Raw genomic sequence first — 13,863 nt, 5'->3', positions numbered from 1 at the left:
GATATTTTTAGTGCTTATTTACTTTGTATTTAATATTATATTGTGTTTAGATTTGCTAATATTGTGTTTTTTGCTCATATTATGTGTTTGGACAACCTGCTGCTGTAACGCCACAATTTCCCAGTTTGTGATCAATAAAGTAATTCTAGCTATTATATTATATTATATTATATTATATTATATTGTAACTCAGTTAGCTTGCCTACATTAGCCAACTGAGACCAACTGGCAAGCGATGTTCCCACCTCTACCAAACACTAACCACACTGACGTTCATTAACTTTTTTTTTTCTTCAAAAACTAGAAAAGAAAAGTTAAAGTTAACAGGGTAAATGTGGCGTACAGGACAACGCGTATACCAGGTGTTGTGTCGTGAAAACTGGCTTCATACAGTGTTGGTCTGTGACTGGTACAAACGTTACTAGAGAGCAGTGGAGGCTACATTAGCCAGCTAGCTGAAGTCTGTAGCCAGCCATGACTAGCGTTAGCGAAGAAGCTGGCAGAAGCCTGACAGCACAGCAGAAGTCATTAGCAGTCGTCACGGATCGACAAAAACTTCACTCTTACCCAGGCTCTGGCTTCTGTAGACGAAGACGTGACACCAGGCAGATACAAATCAAATGGATGCACCGGGCAAAAGAGACAGAAGACGATGGGAAAGAGCGAGTGCAGTGCTCAGCCTCTGTGGAGGTCTTCACCTGGTGCTTCCATGTCTGTTTACCAGACTGCATTCTGGGACAAGAGACGTCACTGCGCCAGGACGCACGCACCCTCTAATGACTTAAAGCAGCTTCTCCATAATCAGGATATTTTTGGTCTGTTGTCTTCACTCAAATACAATGACAAATACATAAGCTGAGGGAAGTGTTCTGACGAGCCTTATACTGCATGCATTTCATGTTAAATGTAAACAAAGAAGTAGGACTACATAAAAGAGTTTATTGCCGTGGATGTTGTCTTGTCAGAGAAAGCATCTCCTACATGTTTTACATTATATTTATTACTTTAGTTCAGGGATGGCCAACTTTGGTCACAGCAAGGGCCACAATCATTTAATTCTCACTGCCAGGGGGTCAAATTTTAGGATACAAAAACGATTACAGTCAATAATGTCTCAAATTTAACTCAACATATACCAGTGATCAAATATTATTATGGACATATTTCTGGTTTTCATGATTTCATGGCAGATTTTGTCATGTTTTTCTTCATGTTTCCAATTAATTGATATGTCGAAGTTGACCCGAGGGCCACGTTGAGGGTTGATGGGGGCCGCATATGGCCCCCGGGCCGCCAGTTGCCCACCCCTGCTTTAGTTGATTCACTTTTCTTTTTTTTTTACTTTAGATAAAACGTTTTGACTGTGACGTGTAGCAGGGGCTGAAACACAAATGAACATCACAGACGTTTTGCTTCATTTTTATTGGAACATTTGTAATTATAGTCCAGTTTTTTATTTCAAATCCAATCAGAACTTATAACATTGGAATGTAAGTACTTTGTTGTTATAGCTTAAAACTTTACTTTCTACAAAAAGTAGAAAGCTGTCAGGTTGTATGCATATTACTTGAAGGCCAACTTAAAGGAAAATGGAGGGGGGTAAACGTAACTATCCAACACTTTAATCTTTAGTGACTTGTCCCTAAAAACTCTCATAATGATACATCTGTTATCTATAACATAAGTTTAAAGTTAAATGTTTATTGCATAACTAAATAAGGGGACGAAGTTCTTCAAACTGTGATTTATTCCCTTCTATTCTTCACAACAAAGAGACACGTGACAAGCCTTCTTTCTCATTTTATGAGAAGTTTCCTAAAACTTAAATCAAATTATTATTTAATTATGATAATTTCTTGAATACAAATTTTGGGATAGTTGTTACACTATTTTGTTCAATAAAGCTCTTTAAAAAAACGTCAACTTTGAAAACAGACTCAGCTCGCTTCTTCAGCCAATCACCGACGTCTGTACTTAGAGGTACGTCACGTGTTTTGTTCACTTCCGGCGGTTCAATAAAGTTATAATACCTATAGAAATGGGAGCTGTTACAGATGGTAAGCTACTTTGCAACTAATTCATTTCAACTCACTTGTAAAATAAATTGGTATAAATGTGTGCCGAAGCTACTGTTGGATCTATATACACCCAGTTACACACCCTAGACGGTAATATTACCACTTAAAGCAGCCTGTTTACAGAACAGCAGCCATGTTAGCTAGCTAACAGTTAGCATTCTGCTATATCTGAAAGGTTGTTTGTTTCCCGACTTTCAGATGAAGTTATTCGAAAACGTCTTCTTATTGACGGAGACGGGGCTGGTGATGACCGCAAAATCAACTTGCTGCTCAAGAGTTTCACTAAATGGTGCAACTCGCCTGGGACCCCTGAGGAAGGGTACGTTAGTAGTTACATGAGACCTAAGTCCTGGACTTTGTCACCTATTAAAGTGATTCACAAACAGCCTCTCTTCTCAGGTTCACGCAGTACCAGAGGATGTTGGGCACACTGGCCCAGTGTGAATTCTCCATGGGGAAGACTTTAATGGTATACGACATGAACCTTCGGGAAATGGAGAATTATGAGAAGATCTACTCTGACATAGGTGGGAAATGAGGATTTTATGACCCTGGTCTTTAGCATCCACACACCCCTTTTTGTTTAAGTCTGCACACATTAACATCTTATCATTAACCTATTTGAATACTTGTGTTCAACAGTTTGGTTCATGTTCTTTCATTATGCACTACATAACTCTTAACTTGAAGAACTGGGCCACTATAGTAACCATCCCAGTATGTATCAGTGTGGTAAACTAACCTCATCTCAACCTTGACATTTCAGAACAAAACATCACGTCCGCTCATGAGAAGATAACCGAATGCAAAAAAGAAATTCAGAGGGCAAAGAGAATAAGAAAGAATCGCCAAGGTAATGATCAATAATATTGAACTATTGGGACTTGCCTTTGCAATTATTTACTAATTTAATTCAGATAAGTCTTGAAAATAGTGAGTAATCACTACTGAAAATAATCTGAAAAAGTATGGTTTAATGTTTTCCTTAAATGTAAACATGGATTTTAACACAGAACATTTAATTTAACACAGAACAGCAACATCAGATGTATTTAATGTTATGGCTCACGAAAAGTTTATTCAATGGTAATTCATACAAGTACTTTTAAGTCAAACCGTATACAACACATTGTACAAACAGCCAAAGGAAAATACCCAGGAGATTTAAAGAGTGATCACAGATGGAGAGACAATGCATCAAAAGCCAAACAATGAGAAATCAGATTGAGATTTAAGAGAAGGTAAAAGAATTGGAGTGTTTAGCAGGGATTTTTTCATTCTTGTTGTAAACCAAATGTATCAATCAGTTAAGATTTAATGCTAACAATATAAATACAGAGTTGTATTATTTGTGGTTAGTGTCACACATTCACATTTTCATTATTTCCTTTCAGAGTATGATGCTTTAGCTAAGGTTATCCAGCAACACCCAGACCGACATGAAACACTGAAGTAAGTCACTCTATTATATTTGTATTCCTTTTTTTTTTAACCTGTTTTGTTTATGATTATGTACTTAATTTTGTTTGATCCTCTACAGACAATTGGAGGCGCTTGACAAAGAGCTCCAGCAACTGTCTCGAATCAAGGAAAATGTAGATGCAAAGGTGAGGCTAAAACTATATTCTATTCCTTACGATTCAAATCTGTTATTTCTTGAACCGCTTGTGATATCTAATTTCTAAAATCTAATCTCCTTTTTCTCCTACGAAGATGGAGTTAAGAAAGAAGCAGTTCCATGTGCTACTCAGTACTATTCAGGAACTACAGCAGACTCTTGATAGTGAGTGTCCCTGTGTTGTGCTCGTTGGTCTGAAAGGCTATTTTTGTGTTGTGCTCATTCTTCCAGAAATTCCAAATATTAAGTGGTTAATCTGTAAAGTCAAGCAAATCTGCAAGTACCTCTCTAACCTTCTTTGTCTGTCACAGATGATGAGAAATCAGACAATGACGACAACAATCAGGGGAGCCCTGCTGGGAATGATGAATGAAGTCGTGGAGATACTGACAGAAGATCAATAAAGCAACCCTCTAAAAAATGATTCTTTTTTTGTGCATGTGTGTAAGACAACTTTTTGTATGAGTTTTTGAATAAAATTGACTTGCCCAAATCACATGTGCGTTAAATTTATTAACCAACATGGTGACTTTTTAGGTGTGTGTATTTTCGTGTAAATGTAATGCCTGTTTGTGTCACTCAATTTGAGATTATCAACTGAGGTATCTGAAATAACACCCCCTAGAATAGCAATGGAAATGCACAAGAGATATGTTACACTAATACAACTTATTACACAAATAAAAGTTATTGAAGAAGATAAAAGCTTCAACTAATAGCTGAAAGAAAAAAATCTTAACATTGATGGATGACTAGTCTGGAATTGAGAACTTTGAATTAACAACATCATTGCAGATGCTTCAATTCTGAGAAGTGAAAAACTACATGTGCTAATTTATTGCATGGATATCTACAAAACCAAAATAATGAACATTTTTAATGATTATCAAGGATTTCAACAGTTTTGATTCTAAGCAGGGATTTTTTTTTAAATGTTGCTTTCCTGTAAAAACCACAAGGGGGATCCAAGTGCACAGTAAAAGCAGACTGATGCACAAAGTTGAACATATCCAATAATAATGGTTAAATAAATGAAACCAGATTCAAGGTCAGAATTCCATTCTAAACCATTCTAATTGTAGAGAAAAGATTATCTAACATGAGGCACTTTCCTTCCGCTGCTGCACATCTGAATAGAACAGATTGCTGCTGTAACAGGTTGTAAAAGTATTTTCTAGAACTCCACCAGGAACACACGGGCCTTCATGAGGCGTTCAAGGCGGCTCTGCAAATTGGCCCTCTTGCTGCCAATGTCGGCGTCCTCCTTTAACAAGAACTCCAAATTCTTCTTTTCCTGAAGCACCTGCAGCATCTCCCTCTGCAGCTGGACAGCAGACTCCTGCAACATCTGGTAACGGATCACCATAGGGATCTGGTCTGCCAGACGCTGGCTCGCAATCTGAAGGAGGAAAATGACAACATTTTGAGAAGCAAGGATCTGTGTTTAAAAAATTGAGTTTTTATTTTTTGTTTCTAAATCGTCCTCCTACATTAAAGCTTACTTTGTAATATGATTTTAGGTGCAACATCAGCTCCTGAAGTGTAGCATGATTATCCGTACAGTACACAAGACTTTGAAATCCAGAACGTGGGGGGGGTCTTGATGTTTCGAAATCCTCATCCAAATCCGAACCGTCCTCATTCTCCTCATTCTCCTCATTCTCCTCTTTCTTTCTGTCACTCAAACTGCAGCTGTAGGTCCTGTCCTGGGAGTAAACAAGCAGCTCCATCTTGAACTGGGTTCTCAGAAAGGATTCAGCAGTGGATTCTTTGTCTTGTTTTATGGCTTCGATCTTTGCCTAAGAAAAAGATTCTGGTCAGTCTACAAACAAATAAGAAATACTGCTAATCCAATTTTTAGAGTCAACAAAATCAACAATGGATATCAAACTACATTATGTGATTATGAAGTTCAGACTACCTTGGCTGTTTTCGCAAGGTTAGGAAATCCAGTGAAGCTACTCATGGCCAGCTGTACGAACACCTTCCTAACAGCCTCTAGAAGAAATGGAAAAGCAACGTAAAACAGGGGTTTGATTTTCAATGTGTAAAACATAAAACTTAAACAAATCTGTCATTTATTTATTTTAGAGCTGCACAATAACACAGAAAAAAGAAAACTTCCAGTTTTCAGATAAATGCAATGACTTGACTTATAATTATATATTGAATTACAAATTAGCAATCATGCTTAAGTTATTTCGGACTTCAACTCTATTTCCTCCTCCTTCTACCACGCTTAGTTTAGCCCTCTACCTTTGACTCTGGGACACCCAAATTAAAAAGAAGGGAGACGAGAGGTGGAGAGAGAACAGGTGGAGAGAACAGGTAGAGGGTCAGCTTCTTATTAACTTTAGGAATAGTCAGTTGTATAACTAAAATCAACTGTGTCTAATGATGCTCAAATGTATGTTTAATAAGCTTGAAAAGTCATACGGCACTACTATTGTTACTCACACAACACTACACTGTACATGCGCTGCTGGTGTGTTCACTCTGTGGTACATCCACTCCTTTTATAGCCCCTATACAACGCAACTGTATTAAACAGCAAAGGGAATAGGTGCCGCTAATAATGAGAATACACAATCAATTGTGTATTAAAATTGTTATTTAATACACAAGAATAAAGGGACGGTCAAACGTATTTCAGTAATATAGAAAGGAACTGTTATTTGGTTGGATACTTTCCATGAAGAATAAGTGGAAATAACTGAAGTCTTTGGCCAAATAGAAGTGAAGTTAATTTACTGTTTTAGGGCGCGGTCACACTGGCAATCCGTATTGTGCCTAACCACACTTCAACCCTAAAGTCCAGTTCGTTTGACCAGTGTGACCTCTCCGTATCGTGCTCAGGTACGGTACACTTCCTTGGCTTTGGCACACTTTGGAGAGGTGTGCTTTGGCACGGTACACTTAATGCACGAGCACGAGCACGCAGGTACACAACGCTGACAGCCTTCATTATGGAGAAATCCAGAGTTTCATGGCTGTATCTGACTAACATGACACAATATAAGACACAAAGTAGCTTTCATGTTCTCTGTGTTGTTCTCTGTGTTGTTCTCCGATGTGCAGATGGGGACTCGACTGCACGTACCTTTTTAAAAATGTTCTCCTTCTTCAGTCCGCCTGTTTGTAAACTGAGCACACTTCATAATAGCATTAAGCATGCATGTGCTGTATTACGACGTTATGTACAAAAGATTATCATGCTTAGGCACAGTTAGTCCTGGTGCTGCTTGAGTACGGCACGGTACGGATTACCAGTGTGACCGTGCCCTTAGCCTGTGAAATCTAGTCGATATGGACTAATAATTTAATATCTTTTGCTTAAAAACTAGCTGTGTCAATTGAGCTTTGCAGAATTTTGTGTTAAAGCACAAAAACATAATCTGTGGACCCTAGATGCTTTGTCCTCATCATTCTTTTATTGTATTACCAATCTGCTGACATTTAAGGTATTTGCTTTCCCCAAAACAATCTAATAAAAATGCCAGGCAGGGAAAATGAATGGGGGCAGATCTATGTATTACTAACTGAATGTATGTCCGCTCATTCATATGATCCATGCACTATGTGCTACTGTTATTGCATTGCTCTTAAATCTGCCTTTATTAAATTAACATTACAATTCCAAATGTTTCTATAAACAAATTACATCAGCTGAGGATCTTTAAGAGGAACGTTGAGAACATTGTCAAGAAATATTTACCAAAAAGGACGGTACTTTTCAACTGAATGAAAACTGTTTCCTTCATACTGTACACAAGTATGTGCTCTCTGCCACTCACTGGACTAGCTGCAGTGACTCCTGCCTAACGTGACATCATTTGCATTCATTTGCAATTTAACGATCCTCTGTTCTCAACGATCCTCTTAAAGATCCTCAGCTGATGTAATATGTTTATAGAAACATTTGGAAAACCAGGAACAGTTTCACGCCTCTAAAAATAAGCACACTGACACGTTTCAGATCATTTGCTGGACATTGCAGGTCCTGAGATGTGACGATTGCACATGCTCAAATGATATATTCATGCAGCTGTAATCCATTGATGTACCTCCTATATCTTTGAGTCTCTTGACAGCAGGCTCCTCCAGTTGTTTGATCTGCTCCCTGACCATGACCTCAAAGGTCTTGTAGTTGATGAAGCCCGGCAGTTCTCTTCCTCGGTACATCTCCTCATAGTTCGCCACCTCTCTCTCAATCCTGTTGTTGACTGCAACATATGAAAGCATAATTCAGAGTTCTGCTGCTGATTGACTGCTGTAGACCAGTTCTAAATAAGACACTCACACTTTTGTCCTGAATTCTCCAGGTGGACATTCCACTTCCCAAACTCTCTTCTGAGTGTAGAAAAGACGTTGAGCCTGTCTCCACACTTGAGCTCCTCCCCTGTAGTCAGACTGATGGCGTCCTGAGTAAACGCCGTCACTTTCTGCAGCAAACAGTAAAAGGCAGAAACTGTGTTTTATATTTTTCACATAAATAACTATATTTCCTACGTGGTAGTGAGCAGTGATGTTGGCAGGTTTTCAATCAGTGTAATTATAGATAGTAATATTTATGTATGTTTAAAACAGGAACCTCGTGAAGAAATGTAAAATCTGGTTGGCCTAAAGACATTCCATGAGTGACGACAAAGTAAAACACATCATTGGGACTTTTCACAATATGTATCACTCCTCCTAAAGACTGTGCGATTGTACCAAAGTTGTGGTGAAAGTCATCTTAAGCTGTTCGACTGAATCGTTTAAGACGCACGACCAAAGCTCACAAATTGTGTGCTCATATCGGGCAAGACCTCACACTGGGATAGAGCATTGGCAATTGTCAATAAAGTTGGAGTAGGAGGTCCACAGCTTTTTCCTGCCAATGTTTCTCTTGTTCATATATTTCATTCCAATCAGCAATAAAAGTCCTGAAGTAAGGGAATAAGCTCTCTACTCTGCTCTCACTGAGCGGCTGTGTGTAGTCGTATGAACATACGATGTATGAACATCAGCTCGCCTGCAACCCTGTACACTGCATGACTAACAAGGCGTAATCAGGCTGAAATTCAGCCTAACTTCACAATCAGTTGTGTGACTCAAAAATTGGGTCTAAATCGGCCTTAAATTGTACAGTGTACATCAGGTTTAAGCCTGGAGGTTTGAATACTTCAAGTTTACATTTAGAGCTGACAGTGTTTTTCTTTATTAATCAATATCATACCCCAAAGACAAACAGAAGACTCTACTAATTGACTTTTTGGAGTGAAAGAATAACCTGTTTCTGATTTCTTTGATTTACTACTATTTTCTGCTTACATAACTGCTGTATACTATGAACTATGACACTTGAGGTTGAGTTGTTGTGCTGTACATCAGCACTGCTGTGATCCTCTTCGACATTTGGCCTGTAGCGTTCAGGCTCCTCCTCCTTCGGTAACCAGTCAGTGAGTTGTTTTTTTTGGCCATAAATGCTGAATTTTTTTTTTATGTACATGATTAAACATTTATTTGTTGTAAACGGTGTACCGTTATTGGGTGCTTCCCCTAGGAGAATCTAAAGTGACATTTTGTATTTCATTATATCAAAGTTGCTACATCACTGTGTGAGTAATGGAGCTCAGCGTAAGTTCAGACAGGAAGACTGGTTATATTCTTTTATCCTCTCACTTCAACCTCAACTACTTCCTCTGTCTACCTGCTCTGGTGATCAGCTGATAATGGGCATTTATTCTTTCAGTAATTAACCAACCAGATTCTGGCACAACCTCTCTCAACCAATCATCCTGCTGCGGCAAAATGCTAAAACAGTTCTCTCTCTTCCACAGTCATTCTGTCATTTCAGGGCAACCGCTGCAACCCACCACCGCCCCAGTCACCTCCATTCCAGCTCAGCAGAGTCCAGATCCAGGCTCATGATAGCCTACATCCTCTTCACCACCACCAGTGTCTAGACTCCATAGGGGGGTATCCTATCCTGCTGTCGGCCTCATTACCCTTCCGAGTACATGAAGTCGTCACGATGGAGTCTAATCCCCCAAAGACTTTGCACATTCAAATCTAAATTGTTGCACATTTATTGTTAAATAAATAATTGTTCATTCTCAATTAAGTCTCTCCTGATTGAAATAGCCTTTGTGGCTGGGAAAATGTTGTGCAAAGTGTCAGAGCTCACATCGATGAGGAAGACGATTCTCTCAGCTGCTTCAGATGGGGGTCCATTTCCATATCTCTCCAGGTCTGCACGGGTCTGTTCTAGCTTCTCCTCAATCTGCTCTTCAAGTCGAGGCAGAGATTTCTGCAAATCACACAAGGGTCAAAATTTTGACTCCAAATGTGAAATATCATGATTTATATTGTAAATTTTTTTTTTTAATTGACGCCTTTATTTAAGCGACAGGACAGTGGATAGAGTCAGACACTGGCGAAAGAGTGAGGAGGAAATAACATGCAGGGAAAAGGAGTCACAGTTCAAAATTCAAACCCGGGGCGCTCGCTTTGAGGACTGGAGCATCTGTATACGAGGCAAACTAACCATTAGGCGACCAATGCCCTTAAACTGTCAAATAAAGTAAATCACCTCAATATGATGCACCAACTCAAGTGTGAGTTTCTCAGCCAGTTTAGGAACAGTCGCATGATCTTCATTGTAGAGAGTTCTGTAACATTAAAATAACACTACAGTAAGTACATGTGCTAAAAATTGCAAACCACAGCACTGTAGAAAAAAACATAATAATATATATATATATGTGTGTGTTAACCTAAAATGCACAAACTTACTGAAAGTGCACATGTTCTTCAAAAAAGGCTTTCTCTCTTTCTATCGCTTCAGGAAGAGACACCTTGTCAGTGATCTCCTTCTGCCCCCTGCACTTGACGATCATGTAGCCCTTCTTCAGGTGGATCACCTCGTTGTGGACGATGTCCAGCACCGTCTCTTCTGTGCCCTTGTCCACCAGATCAGGCTTGGTCAAGATACCTAAGAGGGACAACGGTGGAAACTATATGAGAGTGGGATAGACTACATACGAATTGTCCTCCTCTTGTTGCAAAATCAGCTTTGTTTACCCAGAGTCCTCTCTCCATTAGGATCCACCTCCTGGGCCATCTTCAGGGCCTCTGTGGTGGCTATGTCCACGTTACACGGAACAACCACCAAGCTGATGGTTTCTTGTCTGTTGATAAACTTCTGGATCAGCCTCTTGATCTGAAAATATAAATTCACACTGTGATGAATGACCCTATTCGTTTCACAGCTATGAAATCACTGTGGTCCTCAGGTCTATATTTTATCATATAATATGTTAATTTTATATCCCTGAAAAGCTTTTACCCTTGCTAGTGGCCATGTAAGGCATGTTTACTTTGTAGATTTTCACAGCAATATCAATTGCTCTTCAGTCATTGCTGAGGTGTTGTGTATGGGTTGTTAGGATTTATGTCCTGGCCAATCAAGTTAATCCACAGACCTCACTGTCAATTTTATTCTTCTTGAAGAAACTGTCTACCAAAGAGTCTATCAAAAACAGCTGTTAGCTTCCTATGGGACACTGAACAAGTTCACCTGGTCTCCGATGTTCTCCGGTTGTCCCTTAACAGCCACCCTTGCGATGCCGGGCAGATCAATAAGCGTCAGGTCTGGAACATCAGGAGAGGCGATTTCCAGACTGATGAGGTCATCACTTATCCCCACGCCGACCCCGGCCATTTCATCCTGTGCTGTAAGGACAGGGCACAAAGTATAACCATCATACAGTACTCCGGTTTTTAATTGTGGGTTTAATAATACTGTACACTGCACCTTCTCTTATTTTTTTCTCCACATCTGCAGGGTCTTCTATTTCTTCTTCATGGTTCTGGTAGCTTATCTTTCCGAACCATTCCTCTCCTTCTCTCTTTCGCTTCATCTTCAATTCAAGAGGGCATCTTGTTACAATGCCTGAATAAATAAAGAGTGAAAAAAGACAAAGAGGATATATTCTGAATGAAATCCAGTGTGCTAAGAAAAACTGTAAAAGCAGTGCACTAACTTGCCAAAAATACAAATATCTTTTCATAGCCAAATTTTGATTAAAGGTAGGACCAATACCAATCAATCAACCAACCAAAACTACATCTTCAAAATATGTTCTATCTAAGATACAATGAAAGTCAACGGTAATGTCAATGTTTTCTTGGCAAACTCAATTCACTCAACTCAGCAAAAGAGGCAGGAAACAAGGATATATGTTTTAAGATACACGAGAGAAAGCGATATCCATTTGTAATAAGATCAAATCAAATAAATGTTATTGTCCCAGTAGGAAATAAACCATACAGACAGACACAATGCCTTATTATGTTAAATGATCTATTACTTATTAGCATTTATATTTACTGCTGCTTTAATAATATTTTTTATTGATAATATAATGATCAGTAATAACCAGACACTTATTTATCCTTTTAATGTGAAACTTTAGTGCCATAATGATGTGTAAAGAATATGATTTACTGACTGAGGGACTCTTTGATAATAATTCTCTATATAATATAGAAGAGAGGAAAAAACATGGTGAAAAGAATATGTAGGCTATATTATAATAATAGGAGTTGTTTGTGATCCATTTGATCTTTTGATATATATTAACAGATTTTTATGGTGAATCAAAAACGAATCATGACGTATAGCTTATGTAAAGTTCCGTATAGTGCCTATTTGGGTTATTAAACTCTGCTGATGTTGTAAAGTTTAACTGAAGTCGGATCCACTACAGCGTTCAATTAATAATAACCGGCAAAGTAGCAGTCAGTAAAAAGACTTCCTGAAATCTGCTCTCGTGTAGGCAATCCTCGCTCATCACTCCTCAGATCTCCCTCTCCTCTCCTCTCCCCTCTTCTCCTCCCCTCTCCTCCTCTCCCCTCTCCTCCCCTCTCCTCTCCTCCCCTCCCCTCTCCTCTCCTCCCCTCTCCTCTCATCCCCTCCCATCCCCTCCCCTCTCCTCTCCTCCCCTCTCCTCCCCTCCCCTCTCATCCCCTCCCATCCCCTCCCCTCTCCTCCCCTCTACTCTCTTTTATTTTGATTCATCATTATATTCCATACAATATATATCAAAATGAAAAGCTATCCATTCGTTTTTTTACTTTTAAGACCTTAACATCATCCATCTCAAAACGCTATGTCATTGCGCTTTCCATCGCTGGTTCACTGCTTGCTGAATACACACATAAACTTTATTTTTTAATCACATACTTCCTTATGATTAGCTCAATGTTGATTTTTAGTTATGGAAGTATTTACATGTAAAGATAAACATTATTAATCTTAACTGTCCCACTTCACCCATATTCACCCTACAGGCTAACAAACGCTTTATATGTCTTTATATTTTTATGACCTCTCTATAACATACTCACCACTTCCTCTGGGCAGAGCCACCCCGGACAGCGCCTCCAACACGGAGCTCTTCCCCGAGCTCTGGTCTCCGATCACGGCGATAGCAGGCAGCGCTAAATCCTTCTCTACACCCAGAGAGCGAAGAGAGTCAATGAGGTCGATGCAGGGACGCACCTTCTCCTCATACTGCTGGTTCAGAGTGTTCATGGTGATGTTTGGTCAATGAAGTAAAATACGTCAAATGAAAGTTCTCTCCGTTGAAATGAGCTTTGTTGGCACTGATGTGTACAGCAGCAGTCGCAGATGAGCAGTGTTCGTGTTGCCAGGAACAATTTATAGGAGGTGAAGTTAGGTTTCGTTTCGTCTCCTCTCAACCTGTGTCCTGTCTCCTGACACCTGACACCAAATGTGTATAACCATTCGCTCTCAACATGATTAAAGTTTCGTTTCTTTCATTTATCTTACCTGTGTGTAAAGTGTGACTTAACTGTACCAGGAACACACCGGCTTCCCACGGGAGAGCAGATGCAGATGTGAAAACTAGGATGCTAAGGTTTTAGTGTCTGGTTTTAGTTGTGTTCAAGGTGCACTGTGTAGATCTGGTAGTGAAATTTGAAAGTTGGAGAAGTGAAGCAATTACATATATTTTCTGAACTAAATACACAAACTTTATTCAAAGGGAAAACATGGATCCCTGGAGCATTGTTTGGAGCTGAAAAGATACCAGGAGAGTTATGGTTTCACTGTTGCGGCCCCCCACCACAATAACTTCTCACGTATAGCATTTTATCTTC

The 13,863-nt window shown here is 39.3% G+C and overlaps 3 protein-coding genes across 4 annotated transcripts in view; 1 reads left to right on the top strand and 2 right to left on the bottom strand.

Moving 5' to 3' along the window:
- Nucleotides 1–737, bottom strand: part of LOC132977590 (ataxin-7) — a 33,456-nt gene extending 32,719 nt beyond the window's left edge. For both annotated transcript variants that reach the window (XM_061042308.1, XM_061042309.1), the window contains exon 1: nt 568–737. The gene's annotated coding sequence lies outside the window, so the exon portion shown is untranslated. The remainder of the gene's footprint in view (nt 1–567) is intronic.
- A 1,229-nt stretch (nt 738–1,966) lies between these two features.
- Nucleotides 1,967–4,192, top strand: LOC132977603 (THO complex subunit 7 homolog). The gene is made up of 8 exons (XM_061042328.1): nt 1,967–2,057; nt 2,277–2,397; nt 2,478–2,605; nt 2,845–2,931; nt 3,473–3,530; nt 3,619–3,685; nt 3,792–3,861; nt 4,008–4,192. The coding sequence occupies exons 1-8, from the start codon at nt 2,039–2,041 to the stop codon at nt 4,067–4,069; spliced, it is 612 nt and encodes a 203-aa protein (XP_060898311.1). The 5' UTR covers nt 1,967–2,038; the 3' UTR covers nt 4,070–4,192.
- On the bottom strand, nt 3,130–13,418 carry LOC132977600 (interferon-induced GTP-binding protein Mx-like). Its single transcript, XM_061042324.1, has 12 exons — nt 13,090–13,418; nt 11,495–11,632; nt 11,258–11,412; nt 10,762–10,900; nt 10,474–10,672; nt 10,271–10,349; nt 9,866–9,988; nt 7,997–8,138; nt 7,761–7,919; nt 5,618–5,694; nt 5,199–5,495; nt 3,130–5,095 (listed from the first exon to the last, which is right to left on the bottom strand). The coding sequence occupies exons 1-12, from the start codon at nt 13,274–13,276 to the stop codon at nt 4,871–4,873; spliced, it is 1,920 nt and encodes a 639-aa protein (XP_060898307.1). The 5' UTR covers nt 13,277–13,418; the 3' UTR covers nt 3,130–4,870.
- Nucleotides 13,419–13,863: the final 445 nt, after the last annotated feature.

The sequence above is a fragment of the Labrus mixtus genome, chromosome 7 (assembly GCF_963584025.1).
Source record: "Labrus mixtus chromosome 7, fLabMix1.1, whole genome shotgun sequence".
NCBI lineage: Eukaryota > Metazoa > Chordata > Actinopteri > Labriformes > Labridae > Labrus > Labrus mixtus.
Note: the sequence above shows the minus strand (reverse complement) of the source record. Positions and strands in the feature narration are given on the sequence as shown.

Bases quoted from the DNA above. Each gene is read 5' to 3' on its own strand.
- LOC132977603 (XM_061042328.1), top strand. The intron at 2,932-3,472 runs GTAATGATCAAT...ATTTCCTTTCAG, and splicing joins AATAAGAAAGAATCGCCAAG to AGTATGATGCTTTAGCTAAG. The intron at 3,531-3,618 runs GTAAGTCACTCT...GATCCTCTACAG, and splicing joins GACCGACATGAAACACTGAA to ACAATTGGAGGCGCTTGACA.
- LOC132977600 (XM_061042324.1), bottom strand. From the start codon at position 13,276: ATGAACACTCTGAACCAGCAGTATGAGGAGAAGGTGCGTCCCTGCATC. The intron at 8,139-9,865 runs GTGAGCTCTGAC...TGTTTGCTGCAG, and splicing joins GAATCGTCTTCCTCATCGAT to AAAGTGACGGCGTTTACTCA. The intron at 5,096-5,198 runs GTAAGCTTTAAT...TTCCTCCTTCAG, and splicing joins ACCTAAAATCATATTACAAA to ATTGCGAGCCAGCGTCTGGC.